Below are 19176 nucleotides of genomic sequence, written 5' to 3' on the forward strand. Positions count from 1 at the left end.
ACTCAGCCGCCCGGTGATATTGACAATAGGAGAGAGAAAGGGGCACTGACGGGGATCCTGCGCGGGTAGCGTACGGCGGCTCTGGCAGCGGCGGCTCCGGCGGCTCCAGCTTCCTCCTCCCGACTCCCGCGCTCGCTGCCGCTGCAGATCCAGGCTTCCTCCCTCCTCCCCCTCCCCGCGTCGCCGCCGCCGCCGCCGCCGCCGCCGCCGGGTCCGGTGCAACGAGCAGAGGCGCCGCCCGCCGGGAATGTGAACGAAGAGCCGCCGGCCGAGCCGCAACCGGGTCGGTGCCGATTTGATGGGACGGGCCCGCGGGGGAGGCTCGTGAGGCCGCCGCTGCCACTGCCGGAGCGCTGAGGTTTGGGGCCAGTCGAGAGGCCTAGAAGCACCGCCGCCACCGCGGAACCGGAGGGACGTCGCCCCGGACTGCCGTAGCCCGGGGCTCTCCGCCGCTGCCCGGACCTCCCCCTGTGCGTCCCGGGCCCCCGCCCGCCCCCGCCGCGGCCCCTAGCCTGCCGCCCTCCCGGTGCAGCCACAGATCATCTTCGATTCTTCCCTAGGAGCTCCAAGGTAACTTCAGCTCCCGGTCCCGTGGCTTGCCTCTCGGGGAGCCTGCGGAGCGGCGAGTTCGGGAAGGCCAGGCCCGGGCGGCCGAGGGGTGCGGCGGGGTGGGGTGCGCGGGAGCAAGCGCCCGGCCCACTTGTCTGATCTACCTGCAGAGGCTTCGGAGGCCACCACCTCTCTTCCACTCTGCCTTCCCGGCTCCTCTCCCTGCCGCTTCTGAGGCGTTTTCTTGCCCTCTTCCCTTTATCCACTGGCGGGGGCGGGGGGGATCAGCGAGGAAGATTCTGTGGCCGCGCAGCTTCTCCAGGGCTTGGGGTTTACGTGAACATACCTACAGACAAACAGGCCACTTCCCTGATCCCTTCCTTCCCCTTGGAAAAGCCCCGGTTGCCTGCTGTGCCTGCTGTTTGGAGAATGCTAAAGCTGAGGGCGCAGTGGGCCAGGTGAAACCTGTTTCCTCCCCCCCTCCCTCCCCCCCCCCCCCCCCGTTATCATCAGTTCTGCAATGCTTGGAGTTGTGGAGATCCTTGACATTTATTCCGAGCTGCGTGCATAAGAGGCAAACGATTAAAAAGAAAGCTACCATCGTTAAAGATAAGGGAAGAGAGAGACAGGATGGATGATGGAGGAACGAGGTTTGCAGATATCCTGTGTTCCTGGGATTAGAATGAAATCTAAATAATCACCTGCGAGATCGCAGTACACGCCCCTAAATTTACAACTGTAGCAGTGTGATGTGGGACTTCTTGCTGATGGTGATCATTATATTTGAAAGTAATCTGACATTTTTCTGCAGTATTTATAATTTACAGTTCCTTTTTTTTTACCTGTCACGTTACATTTAAGGTCAAATTAGATAGCAAAATAGATAACAAAGCAAAATAACTTTCAAATGAAAAAAGCCAAGAAGTCTTCAAAATTCCAAACGAAACCTTAATATTGCACCCCTCCCCCCTAGGTTTATGTTGTTTTTATTGGATCCAGGTAATCCACATGACTGTTTGGCCTTACAAATTGGGGAGACAACGATCTTACTCTTTGGGAAGTTAGAAAGGCACTTGTCTTAGGTGCTGGTGTGACAGCTGAGTGATTGCGTTTTAGCACTTGAGTGTATGCGTTCTGTCTATCCCGTCTGCCATCAATCTTTCATGGAGCCTCAGTGCCACCTGGATGATGACATCTGTTTAGTTTGGTGGATGAGGCTGAGCTTAATGCTTGGGACTTTTAGCATCTATTCTTTTGAATACTTTCAGAAATTAGAAAAGATTGCAGAAAGCTGTTCTGGGAGTTCCTTCGGTTTGATGGAACGGAACAGTATTTAACTTAAGCTCAGCTTCATCTTAGAGGGCTGCGAAGATATGTTTTCAGTTCAACTTGGTGCTAGGTTTTATCATAGTTTTGTTTATTAAACTTGAATAACTTAAGATGGATTTATTTAAAAAACTTCTTTGAAATAATTTTAATTACGCCTCTTGTGTGTTCTCTTTCAAGTAGTCTGTCCTCATTTGCAGTGTGGTAGCTCATAATAGCAATCACAGCACACTGTACTGAAAGTCCTGTTTAGGCAGGGTCAGTAATTGTGCATTTCACCTTGCTGTCAGATACTGTCAGAGTTTTTTTCTCTCCTTCCTTCCTTCCTTCCTTCCTTCCTTCCTTCCTTTCTTTCTTTTTGAAGAGAAAATTTCCTCTCACACTGTGTGTCCCAGGTTGGCCTCAAACTTGCTATGTGTAGCCTAGGCTGGTCTTCAACTCATAACCCTTCCTGCCTTAATCTCTTTGGGTGTTGGGATTACTGGCTACACACTTCGCTTTATTTGTGTAGATTCTTGAAACGCAGAAAGGGTTTTAGCCCATTCATAATATTAAATATGTTGGGAAAATGTTTCAGTGGACGTTTTTCCAGCTTCCGAATAGCTTCAAAATTACTTCAGGAATCCCAAGACGGGAAGAGCTGTGCAGACAATACAGACACTAGGAGTCCGGCTAACGTCTTCTTAATGACTAGAATGGAGCAGTGATGCGTTAGAGCTCTGATTTTGTTTAATGGCAGTCATGCTACTTTTTATATTTTTCTCCTTGACAAGACTTTTCTTAATTGATTTTTTTTGGTACATATTCTCATTTTCATGAATATTGTATATGGGAATTTTAGAACATGTTCAACACGAATACTCTGACCTTGGGACCATGTTCACGTCCGTTCTCTCTCTTCAGTAGGGATATGTCCTCAGCACCAACTACTCCTCCATCAGTGGATAAAGTAGACGGATTTTCTCGGAAGTCCGTCAGAAAAGCCAGACAGAAGAGGTCGCAGAGCTCCTCACAGTTTAGATCTCAAGGCAAGCCCATTGAGCTCACACCTCTGCCGCTGCTGAAAGGTAAGGCCCCTGAGCAGGTGACAGCTCCACATTCTCCTGCTTGGTCAGTGTCTGCAGAACGATTCCTATCTGCTAACCTCAGGCGTGTAGCTTGGAGGGTTAACGGGTTTCAGACCCACAGTTCCTGGGATGGGATTAAGGCTACCTGCTTTTCCTTTTTAAAGGGCTCATCCAAAGAGACTTATCATGCTGTAGGTGAATTTCTCCAGTTGATACTCTGGAAAACGAAATGGCAGAAATGTCTGCTGTTTTTTTTCCTCCCAACATTGTGTGTGTGTGTGTGTGTGTGTGCTTGCATATTATGCACACGTGGAGGTCACAGGACAGTTTGTGGGAGTTGGTTCTCTCTTTCCGCCATGTGGGTTTTAGGGATTGAACTCAAGTGGTTCCATCTGGCATCAAGCACCTTTTTTTTTTTTTTTTTTTTTTTTTTTTTTTGGATTTTGTAGCTTTTTGGTTTCTGTCCTGGAGCTAGCTCTTGTAGCTCTTGTAGACCAGGCTGACCTAGAACTCACAGAGATCCGCCTGCCTCTGCCTCCCGAGTGCTGGGATTAGAGGCGTGTGCCACCACCGCCCGGCCGTCATCAAGCACCTTTATCTGCTCAACTGTCTCATTGGTCCCATCTATGTTTTTAAATTCTTTATTTACTTATTGACATCTGTTAATTACACGGTCTTGGTGGAAAGTAGACCCCATTAAAAGAGGTAGTAAATATTGAATTTTAAAGATCCAGGAAGTAGAAATTATAGGTAATAACATTCACTTAAAATTTTATTAATTAACTAATTAATTAATTAATTAATGGTTTTTGACGCAGGGTTTCTCTGTAGCTTTGGAGCCTGTCCTGGAACTAGCTCTTGTAGACCAGGTTGGCCTCGAACTCACAAAAATCTGCCTCCCTCTATCCCCGCCCCCACCAGATTAAAGGTGTCACCACCACTGCCCGGTTCGCATTTGCATGTAAGAGGCATGTATGAGAAAAATATTGACACGTGTTTTATTTTATTCTCGCTCCCTCCTTTTTTGAGCACGCCCAATTAAAATAGACATAGGTGTTCCAGTAATCACCCTTGGGATTAAAAGTGTGCACTACCAGGCCCAGCTCATTAACCATTTTTAAAGTTTCAGTTCAGTGGCAGGAAATACATTTCCATTGTGTGTGTATCACAACCATCCACCTACCACTTTTTCATGTTCTCTGTACCGTTTTCCCGTCAGCCCCTCACAACTTCCGTTCATCTCTGCCTCTGTGAGGGTCAGTATTTGCCCTTTTGTGCGTGGTTTATTTCACTTAGCGTGATGTTGGTTCATGCATGTTGTAGCATCTTCCAGTGATTTGCTCTTTTCTCAGGCTGAGCAGTATTTCAGTATATATGTGCATGCAGCAATACTGTTTATTTCTTCAGTCATCTTAGCTGTTAACGTGAGTCCTGTTAACACGATGTGGGGTCAGGGTCTAGCAAGGGTTTCCTGTGTAGGCCTCTGTGTCTCTGGGAAAGAACAGCGAGAGTAGAGGAAGTGCAGAATTGAGGAGTGTGTGTTCTTGGGCTTTGCAGGGACTGTGAGGTGCTGAACTGACGCCTGCTCTACTCACAGCAGATCGCCTGATTTTTTTTTTTTTGCCTTATGTTCTTACCAATTTGTGGGAAGTAATTTACAGAATAGAAAGAACATGCAGGAATTTCCTTTCGAGGATTTTTTTTTATGGCATTATTTTAGGAAAACCCAGAATAAACCCAAATGAACTAACTGTACATAAATGCTAAAGAATCGATATGGACTTAATTTTCTATAGCATTTCCCTGACTAACTCAGGCTTGTGTGAATATAATATGCACTGTGATCAGATTTTGTTAATATTCTTTTTTGTTTTTAAGATGTATTTTTGATCATATGTGTTAGTGTTTTGCCTGAATGAATATTCGAGTGTGTACCACGTGGGAGGTCTGACTACTTGGAAAATTGTAACAGAAAATGAAGAGAAAGTTTCTGTTTTGCGTCTTTTGTTATAGTTGTGTCCTTGGTGTTATTTTTTTGTACAAAGCAGCAGTCATAAGTGGTCCTGTGCACATATACAGTGGCCCACCTTTTCTTCAGCTATCTCTATGAAAATGATATGCTGACCTTTACACTTACACATTTTTGAATTTTCTCTATTTTGTTATCAAAAGTGTTTTTGGAACCATAAGGACCCATCTTACTGATAAGGAAACTCCCGTAGAAGTTCAGTGCTTATGTATTTATCTCTGTGTGTGTGTTTATGTTTATCTGCTTATCTATCTATCTATCTATATATATATATTTTAAATATTTGTTTATTTATTATGTATACAATATTCTGTCTGTGTGTATGCCTGCAAGCCAGGAGAGGGCACCAGACCTCATTACAGATGGTTGTAAGCCACCATGTGGTTGCTGGGAATCGAACTCAGGACCTCTGGAAGAGCAGTCAGTTCTCTTAACCTCTGAGCCATCTCTCCAGCCCCTGCTTTTCTATATTAAAGTCAAGATTTGAACGACTTCACTGGTAGCACATGGCTGTGACAGCAGCACTGTGAGTTTAAGGGTAGCCTGGCCTTCACAGTGAGACCTTGCTTCAAAGAAACTAGAGAAGCACTGAAGCCTCCCCACAGCGCTGTGGATGCTCTTTGGACCTGCCCCAGTTCAGAGAGCCCTTGACAGTTATCCCGGTTGGCGAACTCAGCGCTTAGTCAAATAGGGAGCAGAGGTAGCGCCTGCTTTGTGGTTCTTGCCCCTCACCCTGTCCTTTTCACGCCTTTATTTCCTTATTTCTTCCTCTTAGACGATTGTACAAGTTTAGAGTTGAGTGAAAGAGTTTTGGAAAACTCTACCTCTTTGAAGATGGGATTATAATGAAGGTGGTGTCATTATTTCTGTCTCCATAGTTGTTTTTTAGATTATTTTGTAGATACTTCAGACATTCAAGAATGATGGTGACTGGAGGCACCATTCACCCAAAATAATTTTTTGTCTCTTTGTGGTAAAATTCTTTCTAATGAAAATGCCTCTTAAATTTTGTGATACTGGGAGAGAACCCAGGGCCTTATGTGTGCCGGGCAAGTTCTGTGTCACTGAGCTGTCTCCCAGCTTCCTTTCCTTTTTTATTTATTTATGTGTGTGGGTGTTTTGGCCTGCAGTGTTGTCTGTGGACCGTGTGTGCAGTGCCCATAGAAGCCGGAAGAAGGCGTTGGATCCTCTTGGACTGGAGTTATAGATGGTTGTGAGCTACCATGTGGGTGCGGAGAATAGAACTCTGGTCCTTTGGAAGAGCCATTCCCTTAAGTGCTGAACAATCTCTCCAGCCCCTAAAAACACTTTATTTCTGTGCATGAGTACCTACAAGTGTCTCTGTGTGTGTTTGTGTGTCTGGGAGTGTGTGTACGTTAGATGACTCTCTTCTTTATATCTTGAGTCCAGAGCTCCCTGATTTGACTGTCTAGCTTTTTTCAGGGATCCCAGTCTGCTTCCCAGCTGGTATGGGCCACATGCTTGCCTGGCTTTTATGTGGGTGCTGTAATCCTGCAAGTGACTTACTCACTGAGCCATCTCTCTAGCCCCTAAAACCACTTAGACTTAAGTCCCAAAATGAAGCTTCGATTTTTATGTTTAGAGTAACAGTTTGTAAGAACTTCAGAATTATCATCAAGATCTAGTTTTGTGCCTTTGTAATGACTGGATTCTTTTATCTTCTACATCTACCTTGTGGAGTATAGAGTAGGATGTGGAGTATAATTGCAGGTTTGTTCAGACATTTGTGAAAAGAACAGTTTTTCATAGGGTTGGCATCTGATATTTTAGTGTTTCCATTGCACTTGTACATTGTACACAGTCCTGTGCAGGAGAAGCTGTGCTGGCCCGCAGGTGTTGGCTTGTCCACCAGTCATGTTATCTTGCACAAGGAGTTCCTTATAAGCCTTCTCTCCTGGTGTATAATGTGAGGATGGCACAGCTCTGGGCCGTGCCATGTTAGTGAGGGCCACTGTTATCTGAGTTGGAATTTAAGAAGACAGTGTGTGAGCAATATGCCAGTCCTAAGATGTTTTCTTTGCAAAAACTTGAAATCGAGTTTCTCAAAATGCTGAAATGAACTTAGTTTTGCAATTTTTTTTTCTCTAGAGTTTCTCTGTAGCTTTGGAGCCTGTCCTGGAACTAGCTCTTGTAGACCAGGCTGGCCTCTAACTCACAGAGATCCGCCTGCCTCTGCCTTCCAAGTGCTGGGATTAAAGGTGTGTGCCACCACCTCCCAGCAGTTTTGCAATTTTAAACCTCTTTCAAGCCAAAAAATTTAGTTTGTGAATGTTTTCAATATATTGGATGTTTTTGGACTTTTCTCCTGTTACTGGCATCTTGCCATATTATTAAGAGCAAGTCTTTTTTTTTTTTTTAAAGATTCTGTTTTATGTGCTCATGCATATGTTTTATATGTGTATGAGCATGTGTGTACCATGGAGTATGTGTGCAGGTCAGGACAGTTTGTGGGGGTTGGTTCTCTCCTTCCCCCACAGGGTTGCATAGGTCATCAGGCTTGACAGCAAGCACCTTTACCTGCTCAGCCGTCTTGTCTCCCTCTTATCTGTTTTTAGGTGAAAGAATTTTGTAATACCTTCAGGTTCCCAAACAGATATCTGATATAAAACAAATTGAGAATCATTGATGTTTGTATCATCAGTTGCATGTATTCTTTAGGTATTTACATTTGTGTATATATAAAAAATAACTGAATTCTGCTTTGAGCTAAAGGAATATTTATAATCACTGGAGGGAGCATAGTAGTATTTTTCTTTCAGGGAAGAAATGATAAAGATTTTGCTTAAAATCAAGTGCCAAATTGTATTTTCAAGTGTTAAAGATTGTAACAGTTTATTTGCTTTTAGGTAAGAGTATTTTACTCTTCTAATTTTCTTAGATTTATTTTTAGTTCTATGCATGTGCGTGTGTCTGTGAGTGTGTGTGCACAAGTGTCAGAGGCTGGAGGAGGGTGTTAGACTCCTGGAGCTGGAGATTGAGACAGCAGCTATCAGTGTGAGTACTGGGACATGAATTCAGGTCCTCTGCAAGAGCAAAAAGCACTCTTAACCACTGTCTCTCCAGCCCTGGGAACATTTTTTTTTAAAAAATATATCCTAATTATTTACTTTGTGGCATAGAGACTTATCATACAGAGAAGTGGAAAAAATTAAGCGTTCAGAACTTGGAGCTTAAAAGTAGAGTGCTAGTTTGGGTCATACATTTCTGTAGTGTCTGATAAGCAAAGGCTAAATAGTCTATGCTTTAGATTTTGGATTTTGGAATGTTTGTATCTAGTTATCCCCTGAAGAAAACAGTGATTAGAAGTATTGCCTCCTGCTTCCCTTGCAGCTGAAAAATTGGAATAAAAAACATTTGAAGTTTAGTTTTAGAAAAATCTAGTTGTAAACTTTCTTAGCTAGACATGGTGTCACACATCTTTAATCCTAGTGCTTTGGAAGCAGAGGCAGGCAGATCTCTGAGCTTGAGGCCAGACTAGCCTACACAGAGAAACTCTGGCTTAAAAAGCAAGCTAAACTGAAAGAACTTGAATTGGAGACATTCTAGGGTACTTAGAACCTTCTAACCTCTCTGGGCACTAGAAATGCACATGGTGCACATATATACATGCAAGTGAAAACTCATACATATAAATTAATATACACATGCGAGTGAAACACTCATACATATAAATTTAAAAAAACCAACCAAACCCCCAAAAACTTAAGATCTCAACTTGGTCAGATAGGAAACAATGTGAAACCTTTGAAAGTGCTTTGAGGGAAAACCAGACTTCAGAAAAGTTACTACTGAAAAGAGACTTGTTTAGATGAAAATAACCAAAACCTTTTTCACTGTAGTTAGTGCAGATAGTTCTTGTATGATCATCAATCTCCACAACACAAGCACTGATACATTAACCTCTGTGCTTTTGTTTATTTCTTCTTACTGGAATTTCATGTTTGTTTTTCTTGCTGGATGACCAGATGGTAGAGGTGGTGATCCAACATTTATTCAGCCTTGCCTTTCTCAGCCTCCCAGGTGGGCATATTCTCAGCTGGTGTGTTGTCTGTTTGCCATTGGTAGTTTAAGGTTATCAGAGTGTCTTCATTGGTAATTGGAAATTGTGATGTGTTGACAGAGATTTTTGTCTCGCCTGGTCCCACATCTGTTCAGCCCCAAAGAAACACACAGAAGCCTACATTAATCATAAACCGGCTTTTTAGCTCAGGCTTCTTATTAATTAATTCTTACATCTTAAATTAGTCCATTATTCTTGTCTATGTTAGCCACGTGGCTTGGTATCTTTTATCAGTGAGGCGTTCTCATCTTGATTCCTCTGGCTTCCTTTGTGACAACCGCAGACTGAACCTTTCTTCTTCCCAGAATTCTCCTGTTCTTGTTGCTCCACCTCTGCTTTCTGCCTGGTTGCCCTGCCTATACTTCTCCCTGCCTGACTACTGGCCAATCAGCATTTTATTAAACTAATACAACAGACAAATCTTTACAGGGTACAAGATCATTGACCCATAGCAATGATGTATGGTTGTTGAGCAGCTGCTGACTTGGGGGTTTCATCTTGATTTTCCTTATCTTTTTCATTGCTACCTTCTCCAGGATGTCTTTGGCATAGAAGGCCCTGCAGGATTGTAGACCGTAGGTCCTGTGCATATTCTGACTCTCTGAGCTATCTTGTTTTCCTGCACCCTGATTGTCAGTGTCCTCCATCAATTCTTACACAGCAGGGCTGGGATCCCGTGCTAGAGAGCCATGAAGGGTGTCTCTGCCATGGTAAGGTGCGATTCTCCTCTCTTGGCAGGGACGTGGCCTTTGGAGGCTTCCTCACTCTTTGCTCGTACTTTCGCCACTCCAGTAGGTGGACCCTGTGTGTGCATGGATAGATTCTTTAGTGACTTTCGCCACTCCAGTAGGTGGACCCTGTGTGTGCATGGATAGATTCTTTAGTGGCTTGTGCTGCAAGTGTTCGAGGGCCTGTAAGGTTGGCAGCATGGATACCCTATTCTCCCTCAGTGACATGAAACTCTCTCTTTCGTACGTCCCTGCTATTTTCTGGAGTTATTCTTGTAGACTGAAGCCTGGTATACATGTATCAAAAGCTCAAAAGGAAACCTTACCTTCATTCTGTTGATGAATGCTACATATCCTTAAAAGTTTTTTTTAAGTCCTGAACCCTTTTTGACCCTAATAGCAGGTGCTCCTTGTGCTGCTGTCTGTGGTGTCATGCTCCTTGTGAGCATTGCTGAGGCCTGGGGCTGGTGGCTGCTAGGTTTTGGTCCTGTTGCTCACAGTGATGTCAATGGCTGGCTCTGAGAAGTGGCTGTGGTAAGGTTGTTCAGGACTCTCAGGTCTACCCTTGTTTCTGATGGAACACTTTCATTTCTCCAGAGTTATACTGCTAGCCTGCTGTTAACCATAAAGAGTTGAGTATCACATTTTTATGTGTTGTATGGGTTATATACTGTAAAAAAGACACGAGAAGCATAGGAGACCATAGCTAACTACATGCTGTAATTAACCAGAGAGATAGACTACTCACTGGAGGTGCTACATAGCTTTAAGCAGATACCGTCAGGTCTGGAGTTCTCAGCAGGCACAGTAGGAAGTGGGTATGAAATTATAGTAATGCAGTATGGACTGGGGCTAATTTTATGTAGTTAGGATTTAATAATGGGCTTTCTTTTCTCTCTCTCCTTAAGTTACTGGGTCGTACTATTCCAACTTTTATTTTTTTTATTCTGGCTGGTCTTGAACTTGTGATCGATCCCTTTCAGCTTCTTCAGTATTGGGATTATGGGCATGCACTACTACATCTGATTTAAATATTTTATTTTTATGTGCCCTTACATTTCTCTAGTTGTGAGTGGCATCATGTACAATCTGTGTTTCTCTTTCTAAATTTTGATAAATGTTGACTTTTTATAAGGTTTATGTATATTTTATGGTAATAAGTGATAAAGTAGATAATGCTGTATAGATCAGGCTGACCTAGAACTCACAGAGCTCTCCCAGCCTCTGCCTCCTGAATGCTGGAATTAAAGGTGTGTATCACTTAGAGATTTTTGTATCATTAGAAAAATTAAGCTGAATGAATAGCAATATAGTTGAATGTGCTTATGAATGGGTAATTTTGCTCCTTGGACCAACTGTGGATCTAAAAGTTGAGAAAGTAAATGCAGATTGTTCTTTCTGGTAAAGAAATAGTGAAGAAGACACAATTTGCTGCTTCTGCTATCTGCCTGCCTGTATACTCTTGGGGTCTCATTTAAGAGAAAAGTGTGTTTGGTGGTAACCAAGGTCAGTAAGCTAGAGAAAGAGGGGAGGGGAGAGAGGAAGGGGGAAGGTTGGGAGGCAAGGCTTCTTAGGATCCAATGTCTTCTCTATTATAGCCATTAACAAATGAAGCCAGGTGAGCCCCGAGGCTGACCTGGGATGTCCCTTGTGCTGTGTTGGGATGGTTTACTGACTGCAAGCACCTTGAAAGTTAGGAGGAGATTACAGTGAGCAGGAGGAGCAGAGCAGGAGAGAGGAGGGGCTGGCCAGCAGTAACACCTTGGGGTGACGGGGAGTGGCCCAGGTCGGTCAAGAATCTGGGAGTTGGAAGAAGGCCAGGTAGGAAGCCTGGGTGACTTGCTGTTTCCAAGAAGGCATGCACAAGAGGGAGGAAGGCTGGCACACTAGAAGGGTTTGCTCTGCCAGTCACCTTTCTCCCTTTGGGGGGAGAGCATATTGGAGGAAAAGGGTTGGGTTAACTCTACGTGGTAATCTCAGTTTTCTGAACTAAAATTCAATTTTTGTAAACCAGGCTGTGAGGAGTAAGAGTGGTAAAGTCTCCAGTGTGTAACAGTTGCTTAATGAACATTTTTCCTCTTAATCTTCCTGTTTGCCATTGATCTTTCTGGGAGTCAGCCTGATGGATCAGGGTCTTGTCTGAGAATCTGCAGTGTCATGGGAAGAGATCTGGCAAAAGTTCATTTATTGTGTGGGCATCATGAAAGACATAGTTCACAGTGATGTAGATTTTATTTAATCCAGGGTTACTTGTACCTGGAATACTATTCAAGTAAAGCATAAAATCTTAAAAAGAGCATGGAAAAGATTGAGATTTGGTATTTTTCTAGGAAGGTATTGCCTGTTAAGTAAGGAAATACAATCTTTGTAATTAGGCTCTTGCCCCAGGAGACATGCCTGGCATGTTGTTGGGGTACTTCTCTCTAGATCTTGGAGGCAGGACAATGACACGGGGTGGGTCCAGGTTCCTGAGAGGTTGTCTGTCTCTGGGTAGATCCTAGGGGCAGGACAAGGACACGGGTGGTTCAGGATTTTGAGAGGTTGTCTGTCGCTGGGTATGAATCATAGCTGTTGCATGTCTTGCAACTTTTTGACAGAGTGGTTTGAAATTAAGAATAGTAAGAACATAAAAGAAGAGTATTGTGAGGGTAGAGAGACTGCTTTTAAGCATTTGACTCATCCTATTAATGTTTCGTAAGCTTGCATCAAAAAGACTAATACTTATCCCTGATTTGTGAACAAAAGTGAAAATGAATTGGAAACAGATAGGGGACTTTGGAAGGGAGTTTTGTTTTCTCTTTCATGCTATCTTCAGTCCATCCATCCATCCACCCATCTGCATACTTTGCCCCTTCATCCTCATCTACAATTGATAGAACTAGCTAGTGGTTTGTTTGTTTGTTTTTTTTTTAAATGAGATTATATTTCTTCCTTCCCTTTCTTCTCTTCAAATCCTCCCATATACCTCTCCCTGCTATCTTTCAAATTCATGGGCTTTTTTTTTTTTACTACTTATTATTGCATGCGTATATGTATATAGATATACACGTATATTCCTAAATGTAACCTGCCTAGTCCATATAATGCTATTTGTACGTGTGTGTTCAGGGCCAACCATTTGGCAGTGGACAAACCCAGCTCTTCTTTGGGGAAGACCACTTCTCCCATTCCCAAATTTGCTTAGCTTAGCTGCTTTTCTTTGTGTAGGACTGAGGCCTCCTGGGCTAGTTAGTGCTTTAAAAAAAGTAATTTTTTTTTTTTTTTTTAATTCTAGGGCACAGTGGCACATACTTTTAAGTAATCCTAGCACTTGGGAGGTTGAGACAGAAGGATCAGGAAATCAGGGCCATCTTTTGCTACACAGTGAGTTCTGGTTCATCCTAGACTACATAAGACTCTTCAAAAATGCAAAAAAAAAAAAAATAAAGGACTGGAGAGATGGCTCAGGGGTTAAGTGCACTTGGTGTTCTTGGAGAGGATCCAAGTTTGGTTTCCAGCACCCACATTGAATGGCTCACAACCACCTGTAACTCCAGCTCTAGGGGATTTGATGTCCTTTTTCTGGCCTTTGCAGGAATCCCCAGTACATGTAAATAAAAGAAAATAAATCTTAAAAATGTTTACCTTGATATATCCTGCCAACATGAAAATTAGAATAAATTTAGCTAAGAGTTTGCTCATGTTCTTTTCAGTTAATTATAATTTTTGTTAGTGTGTGTGTATGTGTGTGTGCGCGCGCGTGTGTGGTTTGTGTTACACAATGTATATGGAGATCAGAAGTCAGTTTTGTGTAACTGCTTCTCTCCCTCCACTGTTGCATTGGATTGAACTCAGCTTATTAGGCTGGCAAGTGCTTTTCCTGATGCTGTCTCTTTAGCTCTTTGTTTTGTTTGTTTCTTGAGACAGGGTTTTGCTATGTATCCCAATGTGGCCTGGTACTCATAGACTTTCTGTCTCAGTGCTGGGATGGCAGGCAGGTACTGCCATGCCAGACTATTGTGTCCTATGGTTTTTAGTGCTCACCTTTCAGCTTCAGGAAGCTTAGTTCTGTCAACCTGTTACAAGCTAGAGTCATCTGAGAAGAGGGAACCTAGATTGAGAAAATGCCTCCATCAGATTGGCCTGTAAGCAAGCCTGTGGCACGTTTTCTTGATTAATGATTGATGTGTGAGGGGCAGTCCATGGTTGGCAGTTCCACATCTGGACAGGTGGTCCTGGATTGTATTAGAAAGCAGGTTGAGCAAATCTTGAAGAGCAAACCAGCATGTTTTTCCTTGGTCTCTGCTTCAGTTCCTACCTCCTAGTTCCAGCCTTTGGTTGCTGTCCTGACTTCCCTCTGATGGACTGGAACCTGTAAGCCAAGTAAACCCTTTCCTCCACCTGTTGCTGTTCATGGTGTTCATCACAGCAACAGAAAGCAAACTAGGATAGGGAGTAATCTTGGGTTATCAATAACTCTATCACTGTGCTTTTTTTGTGGTTATGGAACCCAGTGTCTTACACAAGCAACCTGTGCTGGAGCTCAACTGAGCTGTCCTGGCATCATCGTGTTCTCAGAGGCTTTAAAAACACGACCTAACAAAGCCATACAAAAGCACTGCTGTTTGTAGTGGTGACTACACATCATTTAGAAATAGTGTGTAATGGTGTCTTCTGGACAAAACAGCCAGATGTTATCTGCAGAAGACCTGCACAAGATTGGGCCTGCCAACATTCCATTATATGTGGGGGAGGGGCACATGCGGGGCCCCACCCCTTCTCCATGGATTATGGGCTATTATTTAATGGTTGCTTGGAGAGGGGTAGCATTTTTCTTCAGTGGTGAGGCCACTGATAAAGTTGCCTGTGTTCCAGTAAATAATGCCCCACCCATGTTCATGCAAGTAACCAAAATTAAGCTGTGAATGGTTCACACCCACACACAAAAGACCTCAGAGTAGGAATGGGGCTTGTTGGGAAGAAACAAATGAGTCTTTAAACTTTTTTTTTCTTTGTTTGTATCTACATATATGTATCTGAGTGCAGGTGTGTGCTTGCTGTGTATTAATGTGGAGGTCAGAAGATAACATTGGTCCTTGCTTTTCATTTTGTGTCAGAATCTCTTGTTCACCACTGTATATATCAGGATACCTGATCGGTGAACTTCTGAAGAACTTGGTTCCACCTCCCGTCTCAAATGTGAGCTTTAGATTACTGTTTGAAGTTCCTGTATCAGGTGTTATGTGTGTTCTTGGGGTCTGAACTCAAGCTTTCACAGCAGAGTTTCTTGTTTGTGTGAGACGGCATCTCTAGCCCAGCCATCCTGGTGTAGACCATTCTAGTCTCTACTCAGAGATCTTCTTCCCTAGTGCTGTGCTCAAAGGTATGCACCACCACACCTGGCCCGCACAGCGTTCTTTTTAACTACTGGTCCATCTTTACAGCCCAGAAATAAAGTTTCAGTGTGAGAGGGAGGACAGCAAAACAAGGTAATGGGATGAAAATGATCAATTTATTTATTATGTACATAAATGAAATTGTAAAGACTTAAAAAAGAAAAGAAATAATGTGCAGACTGTTTTAAAAAAGCTTAAAGACACTTTAATCAAAAGCAAGTTAAGATGAAACTTTAAAACACAATAGCCTCAAGTTGGGATGTAGCTGAACCTGGGGGAGCTATCTGTAAGTTTTCCATTTTGTAGATCCCTGTTGTTGCTGAGAAAATATTGCTCAGAGTTTGTTCTGCAAGACTGTTGTGTAGAGCTATACTGTATTGTATTTAGTTTATGATTTGATGTTGTTAAAGATAGTTCAGCTAAACTGGAATTTATTTGAAGTTTTCTGGTTTAGTGGAGGATTCTGGGAATGAGATTTTACGAATATTTAATTTCCCCCTGCTTTATTTATGTGTTGTGTGTACACACGCATGACAACTGCTGGCAGTAGACTCTTTCCTCCCACTGTGTGTTTTCTGGGGATCTGGATGGTCAGCCTTGGCAGCATGTGTCTTTCCCCACTAAGTCATTCTGCTAGCCCTACATACTTTTGTCTTAGGAGTGCACTATACTTAAACTCTTGAATTAAGGTGAGGCTTCCATGACACAAACTGAAAGGTTTTTTTTTTTTTTTTCCATAATAACATGTTTGTTATGTTGCCACAAAAGGAGCCTATGTGACCTTGCTAACTCGGTTCTTCCAGGGACTTCAATGTCTCATTGAAATATTCTTGTGGACTGTGGAATTCAACTCATTTGTTCAAAAACTTTTGTTGAGTCCTCTGATGGACCAGACACTCTCCTGGAGAATGTAGTGGTAAGCAGAACAGCATGGGTCTCTGCTTCTGCAAGTGACCAAAAGTTACCAGTTCATACAGAATTCTGACAGTGATGAGTTCTGTTGGAAAATTAAGGGACTTCTTGGAGGAAGTAATGTTTATGCTGAGATATAAAGATGGAGGAAGATTGATGAATATTTTTCTTTCTTTGAGACAGGGTCTCATAACTTACTATGATGCTGAAGCTGGCCTTGAGCTCCTGATCCCAGTTTCTGGGATTATAGTCATATTACTATGCCTGACTGAGATTGGTCTTCTAAAAAGGCCATTAGGACCAGAAATCACATTGGATGAGGTTATTAAAGTTGTTAGGAGCCAAATCATGTAGACTACGGAGTTTGTCCTTCTTATCAGGGTAGTTGTATTTCCACAAAAAACATAACTCACCTATAGAACCCTCTCTATAAACAGGAAGAAGAGTGTTTTCTTTTCACTTTTGTATGTTTTGTATGTATGATGTGTGTGTCGGTGTGTGTTTGTGTCCATATGGTTGGTTGATGGGATGTTCAATAGCATGATAGAATATTTCTTTGAGATAGACTTATTATTGGGTTTGAAATTTGTTAAAGTTTATTTTCTCTTTTTTAAAAATAGTACAGGGCATCAAACATAGGAACTTGTGTGTGGTAGGCAATTGTTCTACCTCTGAGCTACATTCTTAGCCTAGAGTTAGGATTTAAAAAGTTGTCATGAGCCAGGTGGTGGTGGCCCATGCATTTAATTCAGGCGCTTGGGAGGCAGAGGCAGGTGGATCTCTGTGAGTTTGAGGCCAGCCTGGTCTACAGAGTGAATTTCAGGACAGCCATGGCTACACAGAGAAACCCTGTCTTGAAAACAAACAAACAAAATTTGTTATGATAACATTGTATTTGTTATCTTTTATGGTATTGAGGTGTCTTTGAAAACAAATCAGTTAATCAATTGTTTTTTTAAAAATATTGCAATTTTCAATCTGAAAATATAAATAAATCATGTCTTTCTAAAATTAAATCCAATCTATAGTTTTTATTTTATGCTGTGTTGATGCTACCAGTTGTTAGCTACCAAGCCATTATATTTTATGCTCTTAGATTTCATGTGGTTATTTATTTATTTTTTGTAATTTTGTTTTTATTTTTGAGAAAGGGTCTTACTCTGGGCTGTCTTCAAATGCATTTGTGGTAGTTGTCCTGCCTTTCTAGTGCTGAAACTGTAGACCAGAGCCGCCATACTGGCCTCAGTGTTTTAGAACTGTCTTAGCCACTTCTTGGAAAAATGAGGCACATGATACAATAGTGTAATAGTTGATTCATTTGGAAAGTAAAGGTTTTAGAGGATTAGAACTGGATTTCCTTCCTTCCTTCCTTCCTTCCTTTCTTTCTTTCGAGCTAGAATTACTGGATGGGTAGTGGTGGCTTAATCCCAGCACTCGGGAGGCAGAGGCAGGTGGATCTCTGTGAGTTCGAGGCCATCCTGGTCTACAAGAGCTAGTTCCAGGACAGTCTCCAAAGCTACAGAGAAACCCTGTTAGCATTTGTCTTAGTTAGGGGTTCTATTCCTGTGCTGAAACACCGTGACCAAAAAGCAAATTGAGGAGGAAAGGGACTCAAACAGGGCAGGGACCTGGAGACAGGAGCTGATTCGGAGGCGATGGAGGAGAGATGCTTATTGGTTTGCTCCTTATGACTTGCTCAGCCTGATTTCTTAGAGAACTCAGGACCAACAGCCCAGGGATAGTAACACCCATCATCCCATCAATCACTAATTAAGAAAATTCCCATTATGCTTACTTATAGCCTGGCCTTATGAAAACATTTTCTCAATTGAGGTTTCCTCTTCTCAGATGTCTCTAACTTGTGTCAAGCTGACGTGAAACAAGCCCGCATAACATCCTAGAAGTTCACTCTGTAAGACCTTAAATATCAGTAAACCATAGCTAGGCAAGGTGGTAAACATCGGTGCTCTTATGATTATTGTGCAGTTTAGAAATAATTGAAGATTTTAGATATGACAAAGTGGTGAAGTTAACTTAGCTCATCTTATCACTAATTTAAGTTTTTCATATCATAGCTGGGTGTTGTGGCACAAACCTTTAATCTCAGCACTTGGGAAGTGGAGGCAGATAGATCTCTGTGTGCTGTGGAATAATGCTCCTGTATACTGTAAGGATTTGTCACTGATGGGCCAGTGCCAGGCAGGACGTTTGGTGGGGCGACCAGACTCAGAGAGTTCTGGGAAGAGGAGAGGCAGCCAGACACAGAGGAAGCAGGGTGAGGATGCTTTACTGAGAAAAGGTGTACCAAGCCCCATGGCTAAACATGATAAGAATTATGGGTTAATTTAAGTTGTAAGAACTTGTTAAAAATAAGCCTGAGCTAATAGGCCAAATAGTTTATAATTAATATCATTCTCTGTGTGTTTCTTTGGGACTGAATGGCTGCGGGGCTGTGCGGTACAGAAACTTCCATCTGCATCTGTGAATTCTGGGCTAGCCTGGTCTATGTAGAAATTCCAGGCCAGCTAAGGAAACTCTTATCTTTCCCATCTCCCCCCAATTTTTTTTCTGTTACAACAAAAATTGTCAAAACTTTTCTGTAGATATAGTCTGTGTGTGAGTGCTCCTGCTGGAATTGGAATTGAATTTTTGACATTTTACCTGAGGTAAAGAGATCACCTTAAATCATTTCAAGCTCTGACTTTTGGAAGGTTCTAACCATGTAAATAAAAGGATTGTAAGATTTGGAGCTTTTGACAGTCAATGCCTAAAGGATTAGTGGATTTCAAGAATGAGTTTAATCATTTTTATAGTTAGTCAGATTGCATACCTATGACTGTGAATCTATACTTGATATTAAAATAATCTTTAAAAGTTTATTAACTTCTTATGTCAGACATAGAGCAAACAAATGAATGAGCATAGTTGCATGTATGCCATGGTGTGCATGTGGACATAAAAGGACAACTGTTTGAGTTAGTTCTGTTTCCGTGTTGTTGAAGCAGGGGCTCTAATGTTGCTGATTGGATTCACTCTTGTGTATTCAAGCTAGCAGGCCTCTGAGGCAACTCCTCTACCTCCCACCTTGCTGTAGGAGTGCTGAGATGTT

The 19176-nt window shown here is 42.5% G+C and overlaps 1 protein-coding gene across 2 annotated transcripts in view; it reads left to right on the forward strand.

The window, feature by feature from the left end:
* Ppp2r5e (protein phosphatase 2 regulatory subunit B'epsilon) overlaps window positions 1-19176 on the forward strand; it is a 142477-nt gene continuing 123301 nt past the window's right edge. Inside the window, exons 1-2 of one of the 2 annotated variants that reach the window (XM_041657995.1) lie at window positions 1-570; window positions 2779-2942. In XM_041657995.1, coding sequence (XP_041513929.1) covers window positions 2786-2942 — 157 coding nt within the window. In that variant the 5' untranslated portion in view covers window positions 1-570; window positions 2779-2785. The remainder of the gene's footprint in view (window positions 571-2778; window positions 2943-19176) is intronic. The other variant, XM_041657996.1, reaches the window with a different exon arrangement.

Source organism: Microtus oregoni, unplaced genomic scaffold (genome assembly GCF_018167655.1).
Source record: "Microtus oregoni isolate MIOR12 unplaced genomic scaffold, Mior012 000009F_ref0000495, whole genome shotgun sequence".
NCBI lineage: Eukaryota > Metazoa > Chordata > Mammalia > Rodentia > Cricetidae > Microtus > Microtus oregoni.